Source organism: Lasioglossum baleicum, chromosome 7, assembly GCF_051020765.1.
Source record: "Lasioglossum baleicum chromosome 7, iyLasBale1, whole genome shotgun sequence".
Classification (NCBI taxonomy): domain Eukaryota; kingdom Metazoa; phylum Arthropoda; class Insecta; order Hymenoptera; family Halictidae; genus Lasioglossum; species Lasioglossum baleicum.
In genome coordinates this window covers 13,912,370-13,935,581 of record NC_134935.1, presented here as the reverse complement: position 1 = coordinate 13,935,581, position 23,212 = coordinate 13,912,370, and the positions used below count along the sequence as shown (strand labels likewise).

Here is a 23,212-nt window from a genome sequence, read left to right as displayed (position 1 = left end):
GTTTAAATTCCCGCGCGGTGGCTGTAAAATAATCGGCCAGTTCAGGTATATCGCCAGTAATCGGGCCTTTGTGCCCGCACCAATAATATGAAGAAGCGGTACGCGACGGAACACAGATGATTAAGATAACAATGGATGTGTAAGATTATTAAAGAATATACATTTGTTTTTCTCTCATATTTTGTAACTTCAAAATGTCCCTTTTTCCGTATGTCTCGACGCGCGCACTAGATCAGTGTTTCCCAAAGTGTGGTACGTGTACCCCTGGGGGTACAGAAAGTGTTTGGAGGGGGTGCGTACTGATTCTAGTGCAACAATCCTGATGCAGTGGAATTCTACTGTTGTGAACAAAGCATGTACACGCCTGCTACTTAATACCGATTGTTCTTAACGGGGGTACTCGGTGTTACGACAGTTATAGAAGGGGTACACAGTGACGAAACTTTGGGAAACACTGTTGTAGACAAACGGTGCCGATGCTGAAAATCTTCTTCAGGAAATGATAGCGCCATCTTTAAAAGAATGTCAGAACCCTGTACTCCATTTTAGTATCGCTATGTAGAACCAGATGGCAGTATAATCATAATATGGCCGCCGAACGATCAGATACCGCCAAACGGTATCTCATCGGGGGTAAACTTTCCAAAATCGGTCAAATTGGATTGAGCTAACATTTTGCGCAAAGGTTCATTTTGCATTAAAAATATGTTTCCCAAAGGAATTTTTGGCGACTCGAAAAAAAGTTTCGTATCATTTTAGTGTCATTTTCTACCTTACCGAAATAACATTTTCTGATTTGACCGATTTTCGAAAGTTTATCCTAATAATACCCTGCACTTAGGACAAATACATATTTTATATTTCTTTTTCGGATCAATAACTCGCACAGATCATGATCAACGGAACTAAAGGAATAGCTAGTAACTTTTGAGTATCACAGATAGATGGCCAGTTAAATGAAACAGTCTTCCAGTGAAATATATAAGATAGCAGCACCGAAGGTTGAATTTAATTTTGAACAAAAATGCTCTTATCATATGTATAGCGGGATCCTGCGCTTTCAATCTGAGCCCTGAAACGTCTAAAAATTTCTACGGGAATACGTTTTAAAATTGACTCGAAAAAACTCCTTAAAATCGAATGTCCTTTGTCCGACCTGGTGGTCACGTTTCTCCATTTTTCGAATTCCTACGCGTTAGTGCTTGAACGATGCAACAATTCAAAAGGGAACACGCTTCTGCATATAATGTATGTTTATATTGTATAATAATGCTACAATCTTTTTAAAGATAAAATGAATGGAAATAATTCATGGAAATCCGTAATATTAATATATTTTGTAAAATACTATTTAAAAATTGTTTGAATATATGTGCCTTATAAACGGGTTGCCTCCAAATCATATTCAACACCAGTATTAGAAATGAAAACTGTGACAAAAGGATACGTTGAATTATTGTATTACAATTATTCCATTTAATATGTAAATATTTTCTCAAAGATATCGGCATAACCAATAATTATACTCACAACGACGGTGTGTACTTCATGGTAAACGCTTTGTCATTTAACTACACAACTAAATTACAGAACAGCGAATTGCAGGTACATACCACTTTCTGTCTCGCTGTGATTCAGCAAGAGTCGCATAACTTTTACACCACTTTTCGCAATAGATATATCAGTATGCGAAGGAGGAAAGTCGAATATGAAAATTTCGTAGAATAGCCTCTAGAAAATGTATATGCTCGAGACACAAATGTAGAGGTGCAGATGCACATTTGTCTAAAGAAAGGGTCTAGACGCGTAATTTAACTTACTTCGGAAGGTGAAATTCGCTATCATCAAGTGTTACCTGTCGTCAAACTATCGCGACACGCCCACTATAAAGTAATAAGTATAGAGCGGATCGATGTTTCCGCAGTTTTTCCAAGTTATTCTCTTTTCTACCATCGTGTATGGTTGCGATCGGCTTGGATGGTAGAACGATCCTTGAAGCACACTGCCAGGTAGCGATGCAGGAGGTGACAGACTCAGAAGAGTCATAATAAAAAATTTCATTAATAAATACAAGCAAGATAGAATTTTCGGAGACAATTAAAAAATTCGTTTAGTATAACAGTGAATTTTGTTGAATTATTTTAGACCGAATCTTCCTTTTACATATGTATACACGTTTGCGATTAATGCGAACAATGTTTATTTTGCGTAATGTCTATTGATAATATAACGCCTTTTGTTAAGTAGCCCGATAAGCAGACTGGTTCAGAACAATGAATTTCCAAATATACGGGGGCGAGCAGTACGACCGACTCATTAAGCCTGTAATGATGACCGGGAAAATAATCGCGATCTGGCCGTTGCCCGTAGACAGCAGCAGATCGAGGATATTGTTAAGAAGGTTTCATCTGTTCTGCATGTTTTTTCTGGTGAGCAAGTTTCTAGGAATTAAGAAAAATAATTGGTCAGACTCGGTGGGTGTTTCGCCTGTTCATCGCGAGGCTGGATGCACAGGTGGGCGTGACGTCGATCGGGCAGACGGCCGACGTGATTTACCATCTCAGTGACTTGAACCAGGCGACAGAGTGTGCCCTAACCTGCACGGTCTTCTACTTGTGCATCATCCGGTTAGTGGTTTACACCGCTCATCAAAAGGACATGCTGTACGTGGTGAACGCAATGCGGGAGGACTGGACCCTGACCTCCTACGAGGACAGAATGATCCTGTCGGAGAAGACAATGCTCGCCTACCGACTAGCCAAGTTCTTCATCACCACCGTGGTTATAAGCGTCGTCCTCTTCATGTTTGTTCCGCTTCTTGAAGTACGTACATCAATGGAGAGATCATATTCTAGCTCAGGTCTGGGTACATTTGCCTCGATTTAGGAAAAACTGTAACCACCATAGTCGCGAATAGCTACGAAGGTACGTATGGTGGGGCAACGAAAACCCGGGAAACGTCGCGCGAACGCGAGGACGGTGCGCGCTGCATGAAAGAGAGGTTGGTGGGGGAAGCAAGTGTTTGATCGGCCCCAACCGTACCCAGTCCTGTTCTAGGTGCTGGCATTGATATCTTGACTGTAAGCTGGTTTGATTTAGTTTGGGAGAGGTTGCCAACGGTTTGACGATGTTTGACGTTGATACATCACTGAACACTAACATCCCTTAATTTTCCACAGATCTACGTGGCAGGAAATGATAAAGTCTTGCCATTCCGTGGATATTTCTACATCAACCATACCGTATCACCGATTTTCGAGTGTTTCTACTTGTTCAACGTGGCAGCAGGCGGCTTCGCGGGAAGTATAATCGCCGGTGCAACTAGCTTCAACTTGGTAGTGATAACGCATGGATCAGCGAAGTTTGCGGTTCTACGGAAAAGGCTGGAGACCATAAGCGGCGACGATCCTGACTCCTCTTCGGAAATGACGGAGTGCATAATTCGCCATCAGCAGGCAATAGAGTGGGCTTGGTTTATTCGACACTTGAACAATTAATGTTAATCAAAACTTCACCAATCTGCAAATCAGAGATACACAGATAAGGCATTCTCATTTCATGCGTAAAGTAACAAACAAGAGATTGCCATTAAAGAGCAAACCAGTTTTCTCCCTTCTTTGATCATTCCGCAAAAAAAAACTCTCCAGGGTCAAAAACAATTTCTTCCGTTTCGAACAGGTTCTTGTTTTTCCAGGTTTGCTGATACGCTGGAGAGGCTTATAAACATTCTGGCTTTGGCTCAATTCGTGATTAGCACCGGTCTGATCTGCTTCGCGGGTTTCCAGATCATGTCGGTGCGTCCGGCATTCTCGCTGCGTTGTTCAGGCGTCGTCAATAAAAAGTAACCTTTTCAGATGATGGAGGACACGGGACGGCTGATGAAATACTCGACCTTCTTGAACTCCGCCATCCTCGAGCTGTTCATGTACAGCCTCAGCGGGGACGGGTTGATAGAGGAGGTAATCGGGGAAAAACTGGTCTCCATATATTCAATCCAGACAAGAATGATCTCAATATCCAGAGCTAGATAGTGGCACTTCTTGGAGGAATTTGGATAAAAATTGTTTAAATCACACGCAAAATAATTCGCTTCTCTCATGTTCATATATTTACCAAGAAAATTGATCGTTAAAAGTTTGTAAACAATTCTGTAATGATTCGATATCGACGTCCAAGTTTTATGCCTCGGTAAAATTTCAAAGTGAAAATATTCATCGGTTCGAGAGTTACGCTGTACAACGTTCTTAAAAACGCACAGTTTCGAGATAAACGGCTTTAAAGTTTCGCCAGTTACGTTCCCGTCCTGTAACTCCCCTAATTGTGCGAATATTTACGTGAAACGTTTTTAAATATTCGCAAAGAGTGAGGGGTTTGAAAATCAACGAGGAGAAGGAGGACAGAATTTTTCCGAAGTTTCAGTACTGCTCTGTACCTTTTCAAGTCGCGAGGTCGTTTAATCGAAAGCGGTCGCGAGCGGATTGCACGGTCAAAGCTCCACGAATCGGATTGATCAGGTTCCTTCTCGAACGGAACCGGAGTTTTCCTCGTCTCGGGGCTATTGAATTATTCTCTCTGTGCCCGGGACTGCATCCCGGGGAAATCAGCATGGAGGAACAGGCATTAGTCACTCGGAAGTTACAATTATAATTAGAATCGCGAATGTGTTAGGAACCCAAAGAGAATGAGGTGGCCGAAAGTACTATACCAACCGGGCAATCTCGAGTGGTCAAAGTAATCGCTGGCAGAAAATAGAAGTGGATCGCGCCGCTTTTATTGGACTTTGGGGACTTTGACTGGGAGCCTTCGATTATTCGCCGGTTTTTTCGAATGAAAATTTATGCTGTCCAATTAATTTCTTTATTCCTATACTGTGAGAAATGATTGATAACTATTAATTGAACAGAGCGAGAACGTCGGTCTGTCAGCTTACAGTTGCGAATGGATAAAAAGCCGCTACTGCCCGAACCTAATGATCATGATGATGCGGTCGATGATCCCCAACCAGATCACAGCGGCGAAATTTTACAGTATGTCTCTGCAGAGCTTCTCCACGGTGAGTGAAAACCACTTTTGATCCCTTTCAACCCTTTCCAAGTCCTCCGAACTGCTTCACTCGATTCGAACATCAATATTGTTCACTGTAATCGAATCGATTGATGAAGAACATCGAGAGCATCCCTTGCTAACAAGGGGAATGATAAAGCGACCCTTCAGACCTTTTTAAACTTACATATCAAGTAGAAATGCATAGAAGAAGCAGTCGTTGCGTATCTTTTTTCCAGAGATCGTTCATATTCAGGGGATGATAGCTATCGAATGCGAGGGTTGCAAACCATGTTTACTCGTTTGCATTGATGCAGATAGCTTCTTGCACATACAAACAGATCTTTTAGTTTTCAACCCCTAAGTATGAAGGATGGCGGCCAGAAGAATGATCCGCTGAATATTTATCGAGTTTTATGGTGTACTGTTTGTTGCTGATTAAGATAATAGTTTCGGTAATATGTCGTTTGATTTTCAGGTGCTCAGTACCTCGTTCTCGTACTTAACGGTCCTGACGGCCACCAAGGAGGAGTAATGGCCGCTACGATGAACGTAGACGCACACCACATGCTTTACGATTGTAGACCCTTGATGACTCAACTTGCAGAGCGTACATATACGTACATATACCATAGTCGTTCCACTAGTCTAAAAATATCCGTGTACATCAAAGCGCCGACTGAAAGTTCGCGTAGTCCTCCTCGTTCGTCGACGAATTAACGGATTTAGGGGGTTGATCGCAACCGGGGAGACAATGACTACTGGTCGCGACAATGTCCGAGGGTCCGGAACTTCACGACAGATAGACAAATAGAGCTTTTACTAATATAGAAATTATTATTTTCACAATTTACCTGGTTTTAATCTACCTGGGCATCTCCTCAGTGATTGCGAAGTCGGCTTTCGAGGGTAGTTAGACATCTTCGTCTCGTTTCTTAGATTCTTAGTCATACTTGTTTACAAGTATCAAAGCACCATAAGATGACTCACCAAGGTCTAAGGACCGAGCGGTCCCATTGTTGAACGTTCCTCAAAGGTAGCAAATGCTCGAACGGACGAGAACCTAGGACCTAGATGACGGTTACCTGTGATGTCATGGCGTTCGCAGCGGTTCGGGCGAAATGTATCGAGTTCGTCCGCGTTCTCTGGGTGGGGTAAACCACGAGCGAATGGTCTTGGGAAGCGACTCGAGGGTATTTTCATCGTAACAGTACAACACGTGCACCCGGCCACAGTGCACGCACAGCCGGCACTTCTCTGCTCCACCGATTCCGTGTGCATCCTTCAGTGTTCGCCGTGTCTCTATGCGACAGAAGGAACCCTGGAGCCGCCTTTAAAAAACCGTCAAACACATCGCGTGTTTGGGAAAGTTGCAATTCAACAATTGGAGATGGAAACTGGATGACGTCGATCGTAGTCGTCCACGGGATGACAATATGGCGAACATCAAGGTGGCAGTGCGAGTGAGACCGATCTCGGCCAGGTGAGCTTACAATTTACTCAGTACTGTTCTTCATTCGGTATGGTAGCCTTCGATGTTTAAGTAAATTCTAGCAATTATAGTCGAGATTTATGACTGTTGGAAAAGTAGAGGTCCCAGGGTAAAAATTGAAATTTGCGATGTTTGTTAGCGAGGATCACGCACGGAATAATGAAAACGTCCGCGGAAAATTCTAGGTTGGCCTGCTGGTCTCGCCGTTTAGGCTCGCTTCTGCCTCGCAGGCCGATGTATTTTAAGAAACAGCAAAAACCGGCGTGCTCTGGATACGTATACGCGATCCCCCGGGAGGTCAAGGTTTACCGCCGCCGCAATTTCATTTTTGCGGAACGGTTTTTTCAACGGTTTTACGAGCCCCGCTGCCAATATTCCGGTGTCTGCCGGTAACACACGCAGACGTAATTACTGAGGTAGAGGACGCGGTCGCTTCTCTGTTATAGATATGCTTGTTCGAACGGAAATCTGCTGGCAGATTCGCGGGAACGGCGTCTCCTTTTCAGCACGTCTGCTACCGGACTCATTTCTATAGATAGAAGCCGCGACGACAGTCAGACAAACTGACAATTATTACGGGAACGCAATCAGGTCGCGACCGGAGACGTTTTATGGTTATAGATTGCCCAACCGTCGATAACTTCTTCGTTTATTTGACAGGATCTTGGCACTCTGAGATGGTAAATGTAGGAATTGCTTTGGTGCTTTTTTATTGAGTCAATTTATGAAACCAGTTTGGGAGCTTGAAGTATTAATTAAAGAAAAGATGATTGTGATTTTTTAGAAATTTGCCATTCATTACCACGCTTATATTAGCTTGCCGAGTTGTCGTTGTTGTTATTGTATGAATGTTGTAATCGAATTTTAAACAACTTCCCGATGAGCTAGAGACATCAAACTTTAAACATAGCTCAGAATTGGATGACAATGCAATATTAAAAAACAAATTAAAAAAAAGAATCGTGCGTTAAGGAGAAAAAGAAATTTTAATATTAACCGTCACACCTCGTCGCGCGACGCTCGGTAGTACCTCATCGCGTTCAGCGATCCCCACTCCGCGCGCCAGCGCTCCCTACTCCACTATGCGGTCCCACTCCGACTCATCCCCACTCCACTGACCCATTTCGCACCGAAGGAGTTCCATTTCGGATAATTTCGGACTCCATCAAGACACGTCGTCTCTCGGAGTCATCCCCTCATTCTATCTCGCGTATTTCCATATATTGCGTTTCTATATCTTACTATTTCACACCAGTATTACTATATCTTGCGTTCCATTTAAAAAAGACTAAAAAGTAGAAAATAAAAAAGAACTTTTTAAAAACCACGCTTATATTAAAATGCACTAAAAAGGAGAAAATAATTTTTTTAGACATTAGTTTAGACTATAAAAATAAGAGCGTGGAGCGCCTACGAATATTACGTCAATATAGTTTAGCGCTCCACGCTTTTATTTATAGTCACTAATGTCTAAAAAAATTATTTTCTCCTTTTTAGTGCACTTTAATATAAGCGTGGTTTTTAAAAAGTCTTTTTTATATATTTTTTTGTTTGCATTTAGAAATATCAGAGAATATAGAATTATTAGAAGGCGGACCATTATGCAAAATAAGGTCCGGACAGGACTCGCGCGGACCGGCCGAGAGTCGAGGACGTAGGTCGGCTACCCCCCTCCCGGCAGGCCAGGCTCCAACTCTCAGATCACTGGTTACCCAAGCTTGAATTAATCCAATAAATACAGTTCAAATTATAATGTGTTTAGTGTCATTAATTTTAATAAGAAAAATGCCATAAATAAGTTGGCGAAAGACTCAGAAAAAATAATGAGAAGAAGCTTTGAAGAAGGTTCTACTCTACAGTACTGCACGAAGTATTTCATGAAACGAGTAAAGTAAAATAATAATAAATAGAAGTTTGGGTAGGGGTTTGTTTTTGTTTGTATTCAACACTGTTGGAAGCTAATTCTACGCTGCTTCGACTCCGGAAGTGGCTGCCAACTCTTTCGAGGGTTAACTCGAACCACCCTATTCCAAAACGAAGACGGTGAGCAAATATACAAGTCTTCGTCGAAGAATAAGACACGATAAAACCTCATAAAGTTCCGGGTGTCTCGTTGAGGTGATGAACGTTGCCGAGTAGGCGAGGGGATTCGACGAGGTATATTTAAACTAGTAGTCGAAATCTGTCGCGCGTTCACGTGGGGTAAGATTCGTGGGGCATTTAAAAGTTTCTCCACGATTCTGACCAACTGCAATTTTTCTAAAAATTGTTTTACTTCAGCTAGAAAACTTTTAACAGCTCCAAGAATTAATTTTTTAAAAGTGTCCGACTGTATTCAAGGTCCATAAAATTGCACGAATACGCAAGACCAAGGGTCAAGGATGTCTGTTGTCCTGATCGGTTTACTTGATTCCTCATAAACGCTAGATCCTCGCGTAACTCCGGCCGATCCGGGGGATGTTCTCAACACCCTGACAAAAGTATAGTCGACGATGTTTCTGACCGGGTCCGCGTAGGAATAGCACGACACGCCGATGACACACGACTCGACAGTTTAACGACTCCAATAGGAGCAGCGGGAGCGAGAGCGCATCCGTTCTAGAATAACACTTGACTGGTTTGCGGCGCCACGGAGGGTAGATGCCGGATAATAAAGCCGGCTGTGCCCGTTGCTATTCACGTACGAGCCTCTCGTAGCCCAGCCCCGATTCATTCAGAGACCTCCGCGTCGATGTTTTCTTGGGACTCATGCTGTTCACCGAAGTCGAGCGCCGTGGAACTTCACGATCTCGGAATGAACTGCTAACACCCTGCGATCCCTGCACTTCATTCAGAATTTCATTCGCTGTGCTTCGTGTCAAGGATGAACTGCCATCGACTGCTAAACTAGGAGAATCTAGATTTTAGCTAGATTTCCTGAGGATGCCTTGAATTGGCGATTGAGGGTTGAGTTAGGGTGTTGGAGGCCCTGTTGGTAGCTATGAGACCTCTCTGATCTTACATGGAATTTCTCTCGCACCCTTATGAATGTATGGTGTACAAATTAATTCGTAGCTCTTTATTCATGAATTTATTGCTATTTACAAAACTAGTGATATATATTCTCTCTATGCATTTATTAGTAATAAACAAAAATTGTCTTAAGTTAAATCTTGTCATATTAATTACTTATTGAACCCTATAGAATCTACCCCATTTAGAATCCACTCCTTTCAGAATTTCAATCAAAATATAATCAACGTGTTAATTAGTTGTCAACGACGTGACTGATCTCACTGTACATTCATTTAAAAATTTTATATTCAAAGAGGTGTATTGATGTTTTGTTATTGTAAAAGTTTGTCAGCATTCACACAGCTAATAATTTATCTTTCCATCGTATTGATGGCTTAGTGTACTGTATCAATTTAACAGTAAAGTGGAGATGAATTGTTAAAGAAGAATTATGACTTACTCCGGACAAATGTGAAAATCACTTTTCCTTTGAACTCGACACAATGACCACAGAGATTCAATTTCCTCCAATCGCAAAGTATCCCATTATCGGCAGACATTATCGTTTCAAACTCTAAGCTATTTATCAGACCCGCGAGGGTAATACACATTCTATTATATAAGCAAACGAACCACGTAAACGTGGGGCTCTCGATGAAAATTGCAACATCGAACGTGCACGAGGCATCAGTGACTGGCGAAATTGATATTCGTGTTCATTTATGGAGAATGAACACAGCGTCTAGCTAACGTAGCTAAATGTTTACTAAACAGACGTGCAAACATCATTGTCGTTATAGCTTCGTTAGAGCCCTACGAATAACAATTTTGGTAGCTAAAATGTTAGAAATGACGATGCTATATACCGGAACGGAGTGAAACGTAGTTTTTAGGCAAATCTATTTATAATCTATTCCACGATGTTCGATAATTCGTTGTTATCTACTATAAAAAGTAGTAGAACTACATGATCTAAGAAACAGCACAGACTCGAGGTTTTATCAAAACGTTTGAATGGATCCGCTTGACTGGCTCCAAGGGGGATCCTCCAATGATCGAGATAAAATTTTAACAGTTTCGGCAGAGTAAATCACCTTCGCGACAGTTACAGAGAAAATAGCGTACTATGATTTCATGCCAATATCAGAACGTTTGGGTCCCATAAATGTGGATCTGAATGCAAACTAAAATTGTTGTACCTGAAACAGTTTCAAAGAAGAACTTTTGCAGTCACCCAGTAGAATACGCCGCGTTTAGGTGGGTCTATCGCGGCAAAAAGTGTCGGTAACCGAATTGGAACTTCTCCCAGGGGGATTTCGAGAGTATCGGCCGGTGTCCGTTGACGAGCCACGGTTGAACGGGTTTTCGGGTCGCCTTCCGTCGCGGCCGGCACAACATTTGGCGTGACCAGACACCGGGAAACGCGGTTATGTGGCTCAGGGTGTGTGACGCACACACGCGACCGGATTCGGTGCTTTCACCCCGAGGTCCTCGCGTGATCCTATCGGCCCCGATTCGGTCTAATCGGGACGCGATTCCGTGCCGCGCGTATATCGCGTTTTTGCGAAATTAACACCTCGCCGGTGCCGAACGTGCCGGACGTGCCCGGATCGTTCTGGGTCAACCGGTGTGCCGTTGATCGACTATGGCGAGTCCCGCGCTTCCGCCGCGACCCGATCATTTCCGGTATCCTTCGTCGGGAACCCGTCGGTTCGCGAATATTCGCATGGTTTCGTACTCCCCCGCGTATATCGGCATGGATCGTTTGATAAATTTCTGGATTTTTAGAGATTCCTCAGATTCAAAGGGTAGTTTAGGCAATTCAAGGGATCAATTATTGTTCTTTGACATTAGATTCATTGATTACTAACGTATTTATTACATCGGGTATCTCCGGCTGTCGCGGAAGGTTCGGACGGTCACCGCACCGGAGCGCGATAGTGGGGGTAGCCGATTCTACAATACATCATCGACTCTCGGTCAGTGCTTCGATTGTGTCCAACCTTTTTCATACTATAGATGGCCGCTAGAGGCGCTGCGCGGAAAAAACAGTAACGTATCTACTATTGGGTAGCAGAGCGGCCAGAGCCCTGAGGCAGTTATATTGGCGGGAATGTATCGAAATAATCTTACCGGACAAAAAGACTCCAGGATGTGTCCTACGAGTTACAAAATATATACAAATACACTTGTTATACATTCATTTTTCAGAATCAAATCATATAAATTTTTTTAAATTCTGCGGGGTGCTCAAGGAACCCCATTTCATCTACCCGATAGTAGATACGTTACTGTTTTTTCCGCGCAGCCCCTCTAGCGGCCATCCATCATATGAAAAAGGTTGGGCACAATCGAAGCACTGCTCTCGGCCGACCAGCGAGAGTCGCCCTGTCGCGACAGTCTGGACAGGCACTACACCGGAGTGGATAGTGGGGATAGCCGATCTACATACGTCATCGACCCTTTGAGCACAAATTGCCCAGACCTTGGATGGTTTTGGCTCCTGCAAACTTGCTAGATACGATGCAATGTCCACAGAGTACTGTTCAGAGAAAGTTCATTAAATTACAATTTAACTCAAAAAGTATGAAAGTCACTATACGAACTTACAGTAGTGGTGCAATGTATGGCCCTCTTTCTGGAGTCACGTTGGCCCACTTCGCGCCCACTTCGCAGTTAACTCGCCATTATCGGTTTCCACTCCCCGTGTCGCGAATTAGCAATCGTAACAGCGAGCTGCGAAATGGAGCAATACCGAGAAACCATTCGCGGCTTATAGGCCACCATTACCTTGCGGTGATCAGGGATTGCTATTCTGTCAGTACATGTATTCTACCAGTACAGACAACCTAACGGTAGCTCAAAGATAATTTTTAATAGATTGTATTTTGTATGATCCAGGGAGCTGAATCGAACGGGTTCGGACGTTGTGGTTCACACGGATTCGAATGGAATCTCGCTGACGAACCTGAAGGTGTCTTCCAGCAAGGCAGGAGATAGTCGTGAGAGGACTAGGAGATATGGTTTCGACTATTGCTTCGACTCGTCCAACTCTGATGCCGAAAATTTCGCGGATCAGGAGAGGATCTATGAAACTCTTGGTCAGACTGTTCTGGAGGCTGTCCTGTCGGGGTACAACTCATGTCTGGTCGCTTATGGACAGAGTGCTTCTGGGAAAACTTACACAATGATGGGAACTAAGGTATACACTTTTTGTCTTTGTTCATATATCCTTGACTTGAGTGACCTCAAAAATTCGATAAAAACTCTTTTAACGTTGATGAAGTTTTTGGATCCTGAACAAATTTGCTGCACTGCACATATCAATGCAAAAGTATATATTTTTAAATATGGACAAACGATATTTTGATTGTCAGCTCATGAAGTTCAATAAAATCAGAGTACTTTGTTCAATAAAATAAAGATTGAAAAAAATGTATGCTTGATGCCGAGAGTATTATATTAGTACAAGAATGCATTTTTAAATCTAGACAAATAACTTCATGACTTTTATGTAGAAACAAAGGTTAGTCATTTTCCGTTCCGAACAGCTTCCGCGTGAAACGAGTGGAACGAGCGAAACTCGGAAGCGAGGAAGGCACAAAAGGAATCACGTATCGTTATCTATGGGTCATCGAAATGGCCTCGGGCGATCCAGACGGCTCCTCTCCATAATTGGAACCGAGTATAACTGGGACGCGTGCAGTCCGCGCGCTTTTAAAAATCCCGCCGGCGCATCCCTCTAATGTAAAGCCGCGGGGCAATTTAATTAAGCGACGCACCCGCGAAAACAGTTTCCATTTACCACCGGGGGAAATTCGCGAAAAAGAATTACTGTCGACTGGAGGGGACACGATTGCAGATGAATTTTTGCGATTGGCTCCTCTCCCGCTTCCGATCGTTAACTATTATATTGCCTTTTAATTGGGAAAGTATAATTTTCCGGCGAGTGCGATACGCCACCGTGGTAATTGATCGTTCCACGGACCGTACACAGACTTCCTTTTTTATCGTCGATTGAAGGCGGTGCTTTCAAAGCTATTATTTTGTTTGTAATTTTCTGAGGTTTTGTTTCAGCGAATTCGTAGCAATTAATTCAAGTTGACAGTCCGTGAATTGGATTCGACCCTTGACTACGTTTCTTGTATTTCTGATATGTCAGGTTGTCCTGAATGTTTCTTTCGCAATGTGCACGTTTATGCTCATTTATATTTTATTTGCTTCCAAGCTTCTTATTTATCCATGCCATTTACACTTTTCACAAAATTAGTTTACATTTGTACCGAATATATTAATTAATAAATTTCATTGAATTGATATAAATAATGTTTTTTCAGGAGGATCCTGGACTGACTCCGAGGCTGTGCGAGGGACTATTTGCCAGGATCGAGGAAGATCGAAAGAATCAGAAGAATTGCTCCGTCTCAGTCAGGTAATTCCTACAAAAATGGCGTGAGAAAACATTTTTGGTATGTGGATCGATTTTCAAATATTTCAAGGTTACTTTGATTTTTGGAATCTGCTGTATCGTTTTCTTCCCAGCAGTCAATCCCACAATGAATATTATGTTACGTTATAAAGATTAAAAAAGTACATTTATTCAGAATTTTAGCTGATTATAATATGTGCCGAAGGAAACAAATTAACGGAATATATTCTCATGAGTGTAGCTTTACAATCTCAATGATCTTAGATTAAAAAATTTCTATTGTCAGTAGAAGATCGATTTTCTCGAATGTTTTCTCAGGAATGAATTTAGCGACACCAGTTTTGGATCGTCGTGTAGCAAACAGTCAATGTCGTAGTTCGGGGTACAGAGTTCGACTCCACGAGTTTTCGGAAAATCAGTGTGAGAGCGAAGCTTTCCCGCGTGTCCCACTAAAACCAGCTAGGTGTACACGTAAGTCTCGGTTCGATCCCTTTGGAACATAGATGAGGAAGCATTAGCCGGCCGATAACGCGTCCGGATTGATAACTGTGGGAAACTCGACATTCGTCTTTCACGGACGCGGCCGCGCCACATAGGCATCGACGTGTTTGCACACCAATCGGGTGCGATCAAGGCATCCCTCTCTCGGTCAAGGTCCGGCTATCCGGCCAATTTTACACTATCGTTTTCAGACAGATCATGCTTCAAGTTCGCTCGTCCCGTTCGTGCTGTCGATCGGCTTTCGATTCCGAGCACTCGATTTTACACTGCAGGCCTCGAATCGTTTCGATTACGTTTCGTACGCGTATGTGTGTAGGTACTGTGCTCTGCGAGATTGAGTTCGCATTCCGACGGTAGCCTACCCACCAGGGGCTTCGGGAAACCCCTGGACTGGTGTTACAGCGACGACAAGTTTATCGTTTCCCTTGTTACACTTTTTTTCTCCCCTCTCCAATTTACCCTCCGGGAACGAGCAAAACGGCTCTGATCGTTTCGGCGGGGCTTCTGAACGATTCGTTGATGCTTCTTTGTGGTTGCAGTCTCGGCCGTCGAAGATTAACCCCCTGACACTGATCGAGGGTGTTAGCCAATTACCCTGCTTCGATTGCGATGAATGTTGATCGGGGATTACGTGATTATTGCATAATTTTAACAAATCTATGGTACATGGCTAAACACTTTTTAATGGAACCTTCAATAGCAACAGCAATTTTCATTGAGAACTAATAAGTCACCCACAATATTTTCATTTAAGATTGCAACGTAAAAGAAAATTTCTTTGCTTTCTTTTGGTACAGCACAATGATTGAAAATCCTATTAATAGGCTTCCGATAGATAAAGTGTTAAGCTCTAGAAACTGAAGAAGAATTTCGAAATGGTATTGTAATATAAGCTAAAAAATAAATAGTATCTTTGGTTACATTAAATTTTATTTAAATTGTGTAGTACTCGACATTTATAAGTTATCAATTCTAATATACACCACTCTTTATAATATTAATTTTCTTTTACTTAGACAAGGAATAACCATAAATTTAATTGTGTCCAAAACACTGTTCAAAATTGGTACCAATCAAACGATTGCTTCTTGAAGTACATTTTAAATACAATCGTTAAAATGATAGACAGCTATTTTGAATATAAAAATTTTAAAAACTTGTTTAAAATTAGTACGAATCAAACGACTGCTTCTCGAAGTACATTTCAAATACAACACCTAAAATGATAGGGAGTGGAGAAGAAAATTCAAAAAGAATTCAGGTTGCAAAGGGTTAATTGACAACTACCTACGTCAGGGTAGGAGAAGGGGTATCGACGTTTCTGGACCAGAAGCGCTCGCGCTAGAATCAAAGTGTTGGTTAATTTGTGGTTAATTCCGCGGATGGTAATCAGGGAACGCGGAAAATATCGTGTGTGTTTGTGTGTCGGAAAGGGGTGGGTGCCGATGGTAGGGGTTGGACGTTGGAAGTCGAGCTTAGGAGCCGCGAGCTTACAAGCGCCGCTGGCCTGGATGTGTCTTGTAAGCTCAGTGCCCCGTGACTCGCAATCCTCGACGGACGTCGGCTCGCTATAGCTGGGTAAGAATTCGAGGAACCAACCCCTGCAGCTTTCGATTGAGCTTTTTCGCCGCGGCGTCCTATTCGTTGGACGCTCGAGTTTCGCAAGTATGATCGCGGAAAACACGGGACCGGAAATTCAATCGTGGAGAACGTAGTCCCTTCGCGATTTTTGGTAAGACGTTTATGGACAATTATGATAATCACCCCCTTTTCACTCTTGCACTGTTTTATGTTCGACCTTCTTGCACTGTTACGAAATGCACTATTGCAAAATGCACCGTGCGCAAAATATATCCTCCTGTAAAACTTATATTGATAGTATCAGTGAGTTGAAATCTGAATTTGTAAGAATTTTTACTGTATTAGGATCTAAGTTTAGGAACATAGTGCATTAGAAGTGAATTAGAATTTGGTAATTTCGTGAAATTGTATTTTATTGCACCACAAGAGGCTTCGATAGATTAGCACCACCTTATACTTAATATAATAGATAGCAACAAAAACGGATCTTCGAATCTGATAAATTAAATCGTATCACACTTTCTGTGACAGAAGAATTTCATTCCGATTTAAAAGAAATGTGTTCATACTTATAAAAATTCTAACTGTGATCTTTATCACGAAATTGACAATATATTACATGATAATAGATTACGTAGTCAGCTTTCTAATTGAGAAATCTTTATTACCAACACACTGAATTTTGCTTCGAAAAATGAAGAACGTCAAATCTCACCCCATCCAATTCACTCCTTGAAGTTTCTACTAAACCTTCACACCTCGGAAATTTTAGTTGTTAATTATTTACAATTGTTCTTAATATGCTAGAACATCAAATCTCACCCCATTGTAGTGTTAAACAGGCTTGCCATGACTTTCACCGCAAAACACAGACCGTAGATCGAGAGATCACATTCATCCCCGGAATTATTTCTACCCTCTAAATCTCGATTAGCAACCCCAGACCGAGAAGGCGAAGAAACAAAGCTTCGGCCGCAAAACACACGGTAATTCCAGGCGCACGGAGCAATCTTCGAATCGTGCTTTTCCTCGTAAACACCGTTTTATTCCCATATTAAACGTTGGTGGGATTGTCCGTAGCCGACCTCGAAGGAAAAAATAAAAAACCTGCAACTTACTGCGCCCGGCGCTGCTGGCAAACGCGTAAAAACTGTATTTACCGTTCGCGCGAAATATCGGTTCCCTTTTTTTCTTCCTCTCCACCCTTCCATTTTCAAGCTGTTTCGTCGATGAATGGCGGAAAGGGAGACAGGCGTTTCTCGTCGGTGATCGCAAGTTTTATCGGCGCTTAGACGTTGTAACGCGTGTCCGAAACTGGGTCTTTCGAAAAATCGTTGGGAACATGTTTGTTGCGCGAAGTCGCGTAAACTGCGACAGGATACGGTCCGGGGGAAGACACGTTGTTTCCGGTCGGATACGGACTTCGTAAATCCTCGTGTACCTCGCGAACTGTAGAATGGAGATTGTAGAATGTGTTGGCCACATGGGGAAGATTGTACTGCGAAAGATTCGATCAGATCGAACGCGTTTAGACACGTCGAAGCGAATTCGGCGATGCTATCTCGCGTGGAAATTGTTCGATCGAACTTGTGAGTGTTAAAAACGACACTTTTGTGACAGACGTAGAATAGTGTATTGGGAACCATTGTATAATAATTCATAGATTCGGGCAGCTGGAAAAAGTATTGGTGCATTTTTTATGTATGGACGGTGAATATGACGTTAGATAAATTTACTTTTTTACATTTATGGCGAAAAGGAACGAGTGAGAAACGAAATTGTGAAGACATTAGAAACATCGAAAAATGTTACGTTATTTTCAACTCTTTGGAATTATTAGATGTACATTTAAAAAAAATATGTTTCTATCTAAACTTCCGTATCTATTTTACACTCGACATACTTCCATATCTATTTTCAGTAATTTTAATAATAAACTGGACTGTCAAAGATCGTGGGCTCTGGGTTCTCTACTCCACAATTATTGAAATTATAATAATTTATAATTATATAAAATATATAAATAAATGCAGTACCTCGTTACTTTTATAAACGATGCAAAATTGTCACTTTTAGTGGTTCGTACTTCCACTTGTTATCAAATGTAAATATTCTGTGAATATTTTGCTTGGAAAGAAAATAATTTACAATGATGAATTTTGTTTGGCAAAGGACACTTCAAGTCTGTTTCCCGTCGGCTCCTAAAGAAGATTTTTCAAGTGAATTCAGCAAAAATTCGGAACTTTGCTTGATGTATTGCGGGGTGAACGAATCGGTCAGTTTGAGCACCTATTCTCTTTGGGGCACCGGCTCTTTCTCGTCATTCGTCGACGTAAAATCGTTAAGTGGGTCGACGGAAGAAAGTTCGGATTTTGCGTGTTCCCCGGGACGTTTCCGATGCGCGAAAATCGTTGCGGCGCATTAATTAGGTTTGTTCTGTTCCTGCTGGACACATTCTTCGGTTTCCGTATTCGTGGACACACAAAAACCAGATTTCATATGTAAAATTTTCAATTTATTTAAATCATTAAAAGAAGAAGTACATTTTTATTTAATTCTTGTACCGGACAATTCTGTCATTTGCTTATTCGTATTATTCAGGAACTCATGAATTCGTTTACACCATCTTCAATTTATTTAAAATTATTGAAATATGAAGCACATTTTTATTTTCAAACAATTTTTACACGGAATTCCATGTCCATTTTCACTTGTCGCCAATAGTTTCCAATTGAGCAAAAACGACTTCCCAGAGTACAAAATACATTCACCTCATAAAGATTCGATCAAAAAATATTTTCCCCGGAAATTGTTCCTCAGTCAAACAAAAAATTGCTAGTGATCGCAACATTTCGCAGTCGTCTAGCTCATGCGAGGGCCCAGTTCGACGTTCGCCGATTTTTGTAAAGGAACGTTCATCGTCGAGAAGAGTCCCCGGCGCAGTTCATCATCCGTAACTGGCCTATGAATCATCCCTTTGTTCCGCGTTCGTCGCTCTCCCGAAAAACGCGACGGTGAAAAAAAGGAAGAACGTTGGCGAACGAAAAAAAAACGAGAAAAATCCAGAGAGAGAGATGGTAGAAGGTAAAAAACAAGAAATAAACGACAGATTTACGCGTGTCGTACGCGGAGCAGCGTGTCACGCGTACGCCGCGCTCGAAATACTATAAATTCGCGTTTATACGATCACCGGCAGTTATTAAAAGTGGTACGGCGGCGATTCGTTGTTCCACGAGAGAGAAATACGGGCACTGTCGCGGGACGGCTTGTCGTCTACTTCGGATATAAACCTAGTATCGCCATTCACTCGTCCCGCTGTTTTCTAGAAATCCTGGCCGCAGGATTCGCGAATAAAAAATATTTTGTTGAACCTCTGATACGTTGGGTCTGTGAGATCCGCGAATTAAATGTATGTATAGTGTTTTTATTGTGGTTCCTTATGCAAATTCGTCAGGCAAAAAATTCTTCATTGTTAAAATACGATAAGAATGGTATTATTGGGTTGGCAAGAAAGTAATTTCGGTATTTCAAGGTGAAATAAAACCGAATTCCTTTATTCAAGCGATGAGCTTTAATCAATAAAATATTTCTTGTTTATTCTTTTTGGCAAAAGATCATCGAACAAAAGGGAAAATATCTTATTGATTAAAGTTCGTTGTTTGAATAAAAAAATTAGGCTCTATTTCACCTTAAAATGTCGAAATTACTTTCTTGCCAACCCAATAATTCTTGTCAGTGTACTGTTAAGCTGCGGCTTTGCAGATGAGGAGAAGGTCCGGGATCCGGATACAGGTGCTCAAATAATTACGGACAAAAGTCGAGTCGCTGGTGCAGAGTGCAGACACGTGTAATTTCGTTGCAAGTTTAGAACAGACGACGGAAACCGAAAGAAGCGACGAGTCCTGGTCGCGTGGTGGTTTTATTAGGCCGAATTTGATGAGTTCTGGAATTCTTGATGCAAGTGACACACATTTACTAGCTGACTGTGGCTTATTGGTCATTCAATACTGATGAATAGCTGAGTACGGTCGCCTAAGGCCACACGTAACACTACATACGTATTTCTTGTATTTTACAAATCTGCACATTCCAAAAGTATGCATAAAAATGCACAATCTGATTATGACTGTTTGAAAACAGCCACGCTAAAAAAATTCCTCATCGTAAAAAAAAGTAAAAATGCTACTAATTCTTGTCAATGGCCATACAAAAATTCGTAATGATCGGAACTCCAGTTATCACTGTTTAAAACAGTTTTTCCAGCCGAATGATTCAAAAAGAATTTCGACGTCTCAACAAACGAGGGAGACGGGTACGCTCGATTTGCCGATTGTTTCCGGAACATCATCCCCGTTAATTGTTTATGAAACTTGAAGATTTATTCATGAAATTCATCGCATTCTCTGCCCGTCCGGCGCGCGCCGTGGCAGTTAGGTTCGCGAAAGTCTCTCTCGTGGCTGCTCCCTTCGGGGCGGTGAAAGTGGCCGCGTTTTCATTCGGCACTGTGTCCATTAAGTCGGCGGGCTCCTCCGGCGCAATTAAACTCAATCTCGCGCCGTTTAATAATGCGAATAATAGGATGTTTAAACGAGGTCGTCGTCGTCGGCGACGGAACGCGACGCACTTAAAACTGAAGCGTTCCTGGTTCGGCTGTCGAAGCGTTCCTTGGCCTCTTCAGCTTCCGACTGCCAGGTGAATAATTTGCAACCTTGCCGATGCGGAAACACGCCTTTTTCAGTTACAATTAATCATTTGCAAATTGCTTGTACAAATCATTTTCAGTACCTGAACAGTAAAATCAATACTCAAGGGGGTGTGTTGGTTTTCGAGGACATTTTGCTCGAATTTTTAGGAATTCTTTCTCGGGAAAACTTTTGGAACTTTTACATTGGGATTTGGTATACATATATACATATGTGTATTTAGAGTACACGTGTGTTTCTTTTAAAATTGAAAATAACTAGAAATACATGAGTTGCATATATTTTTATAGAGAGAGGGAGGTGTATATATTGAGTTGGCAACTAAGTTCGTTCGGTTTTTGTGATTTATTCCAATGTAAAAAACCGAACGAACTTATTTGCCAACCCAATAGAAAAACATGGGTCGACAGTGTAATTTTAAATAATAAATAAATATGGAAATAAAGTCAAGGTGTTGCTGAATATCTCCTAAAAAGATTTTTTCATTTCTTTCATTTTGTTTAACAATTACAGAAAAAAATTATTGTGGTGTACCACCTTAAGAGCCTTTAATGGTTAACCTTTATAGATATAAACTGTTCAAAGAATGCCATTGACTTGTATTTTACATATTGTAAAAATTCTGATCAACAAATATCTCTTCGCAGTTTTCGTTCAATAGCATCGTTTGCAAGCGATTGCTGCGTGCCAGACCAAAATGGCGGCGACGACCCTTTTCCCTTCGGATGTCTAGATCCGCTTATAGATTTCAGGCCTCGTGAATCTTTCTTCGAGGCAAAACGAGCCGCGTAACCACGGATTTACATGGCACCCCTGTCCAGGATGGAACGTTCGCGTCCCGTCCGATAAATCGTTTAAGCGGACGCGCGCGCGAGTAGAATTCGGCGCGGCACCCGACCGCTTATTTATACGCATTGCGTGCAACAACACCTCCCATGGAATATGGCGCAGGGAACAGTATCGCGTTTTATCGTGCGGATTCACGGGATCGTGATATCGCTACATCGGCACTAATATCTGCCGATACGACCACTATGCTGACTCTACCTCAGAACATACCGAGACTCAGGTCTTCATGCGAGAAGCTCGAGAGAGTGGAAATGGGGTAGCTTTACTCTATCTTGGCTATATCTTACACCCGGCGCCTGAGGTCTGTGAATAATTTAGAGTCCACGGAAAAATTATGAGACATCAGAATTGTAGAGCGTATGAAAAATTTTAGAGCCTGTCAGAAAACTGCAGGACCTATAAAAGAGGTTTTAAAGTGTACGACAAAATTTTAGACCCATGAGAAAATTATGAGACTTGAAAAGTGTTGCAGAGCTTGTGAACAAATTTTAGAGTCTGTCAGAAAACTGCAGGACCTATAAAAGAGGTTTTAGAGTGTACGACAAAATTTTAGGCCCATAAAAAAATTATAAGACTTGAAAAGTGTTGTAGAGCTTGTGAACAAATTACCGATATAGGTATCGGTAATCGGTTTTCCTCTTGAGTATTATTAGTCATTATTAGACTGCAGCTTCTATTTTCTCATGTTATTTGATACAAAGCATAACGAGGAACAAAATTTATTTTGCACTCAAGAAAGTTTCTGCTGTCAGGCATTAAACATTTGCATGTACCGTAAATGCATAATGATTCCAGTTACTATGATTGCGTCACTTATTGTTCATTTCACAAAAGATCCAACATTCTCGAGCTATACTGTGTTTATACGATGAATAATCTGTATAGTCTGCTAGGACATTTCGTGACGGAATGAATTTTGAATACAAACTGTCCCGTTTCCTTCTGGCAGCTAAGGGTGCCGTGTAGACACTTTACTATTCGTTAGTTCCATGATCGCTTATTACTTCTTCGAAACATGATAAACATGAAAGTCCCTTTCGCGTGACCGTCAGTGTCGCATCGTGTCGCCGTGTTTCCTTTTCTGTCATCTGTAGAACTCTTTTCACGCAGGACAGTTACAGTTTCTATACATATATCAAGCCTGACGTCAGTTCACAATTTTCTTGCTACCCTTTTAACGCTGGGAAAATAATTAAAATTCTAAATTACTTGCTAATTCTTTTTGGAAATACAACAACACTCTCTATATGTAAGTAGTTGTTCGCGCCGTGCGATACGGAATAAACTAAAATTAGTAAACCAAGTCAATATTTCCCTGTTTAAAAATTCCCTGCTAATTTTCGTCACAAATACACAAAATTCGCAGTCTAACAATCACGGAACAAGCAGCGTTGCATTTGCACACTCATCGTCAAAATCAGCCGTGAATTCGGTCCCTCAAAAATTCATCTGACGATAAAGAGCGCGAAAGCGCCGCGACAGACGTGTGATTTCCCGAAAATATTTCGTCGACGCGAAATCGTTAATTTTCGATCCGTGGCGCGGCAGCGATTCCGGGCCGTGCGTATCAACGAGATCCCCTGTAAACAAAATTTGCTCGGCCCAGGAAAATTCCGCGAT

At 41.8% G+C, this 23,212-nt stretch overlaps 2 protein-coding genes across 3 annotated transcripts in view; both read left to right on the top strand.

The window, feature by feature from the left end:
• Nucleotides 1-2,273: 2,273 nt before the first annotated feature.
• Nucleotides 2,274-5,703, top strand: LOC143210802 (odorant receptor 13a). The gene is made up of 7 exons (XM_076427994.1): nt 2,274-2,429; nt 2,515-2,823; nt 3,180-3,463; nt 3,695-3,794; nt 3,855-3,959; nt 4,904-5,053; nt 5,522-5,703. The coding sequence occupies exons 1-7, from the start codon at nt 2,274-2,276 to the stop codon at nt 5,576-5,578; spliced, it is 1,161 nt and encodes a 386-aa protein (XP_076284109.1). The 3' UTR covers nt 5,579-5,703.
• A 426-nt stretch (nt 5,704-6,129) lies between these two features.
• Nucleotides 6,130-23,212, top strand: part of LOC143210285 (uncharacterized) — a 41,380-nt gene continuing 24,297 nt past the window's right edge. Inside the window, exons 1-3 of one of the 2 annotated variants that reach the window (XM_076427015.1) lie at nt 6,130-6,526; nt 12,431-12,731; nt 13,867-13,961. In XM_076427015.1, coding sequence (XP_076283130.1) covers nt 6,480-6,526; nt 12,431-12,731; nt 13,867-13,961 — 443 coding nt within the window. In that variant the 5' untranslated portion in view covers nt 6,130-6,479. The remainder of the gene's footprint in view (nt 6,527-12,430; nt 12,732-13,866; nt 13,962-23,212) is intronic. The other variant, XM_076427017.1, reaches the window with a different exon arrangement.

What these genes read in the sequence shown, in the direction of transcription:
- LOC143210802 (XM_076427994.1), top strand. Translation starts at nt 2,274, where the DNA reads ATGAATTTCCAAATATACGGGGGCGAGCAGTACGACCGACTCATTAAG. An exon ending in TGTTTGTTCCGCTTCTTGAA is followed by an intron (nt 2,824 to 3,179) that starts GTACGTACATCA and finishes AATTTTCCACAG; the next exon opens with ATCTACGTGGCAGGAAATGA. An exon ending in CTCTGCAGAGCTTCTCCACG is followed by an intron (nt 5,054 to 5,521) that starts GTGAGTGAAAAC and finishes TTTGATTTTCAG; the next exon opens with GTGCTCAGTACCTCGTTCTC.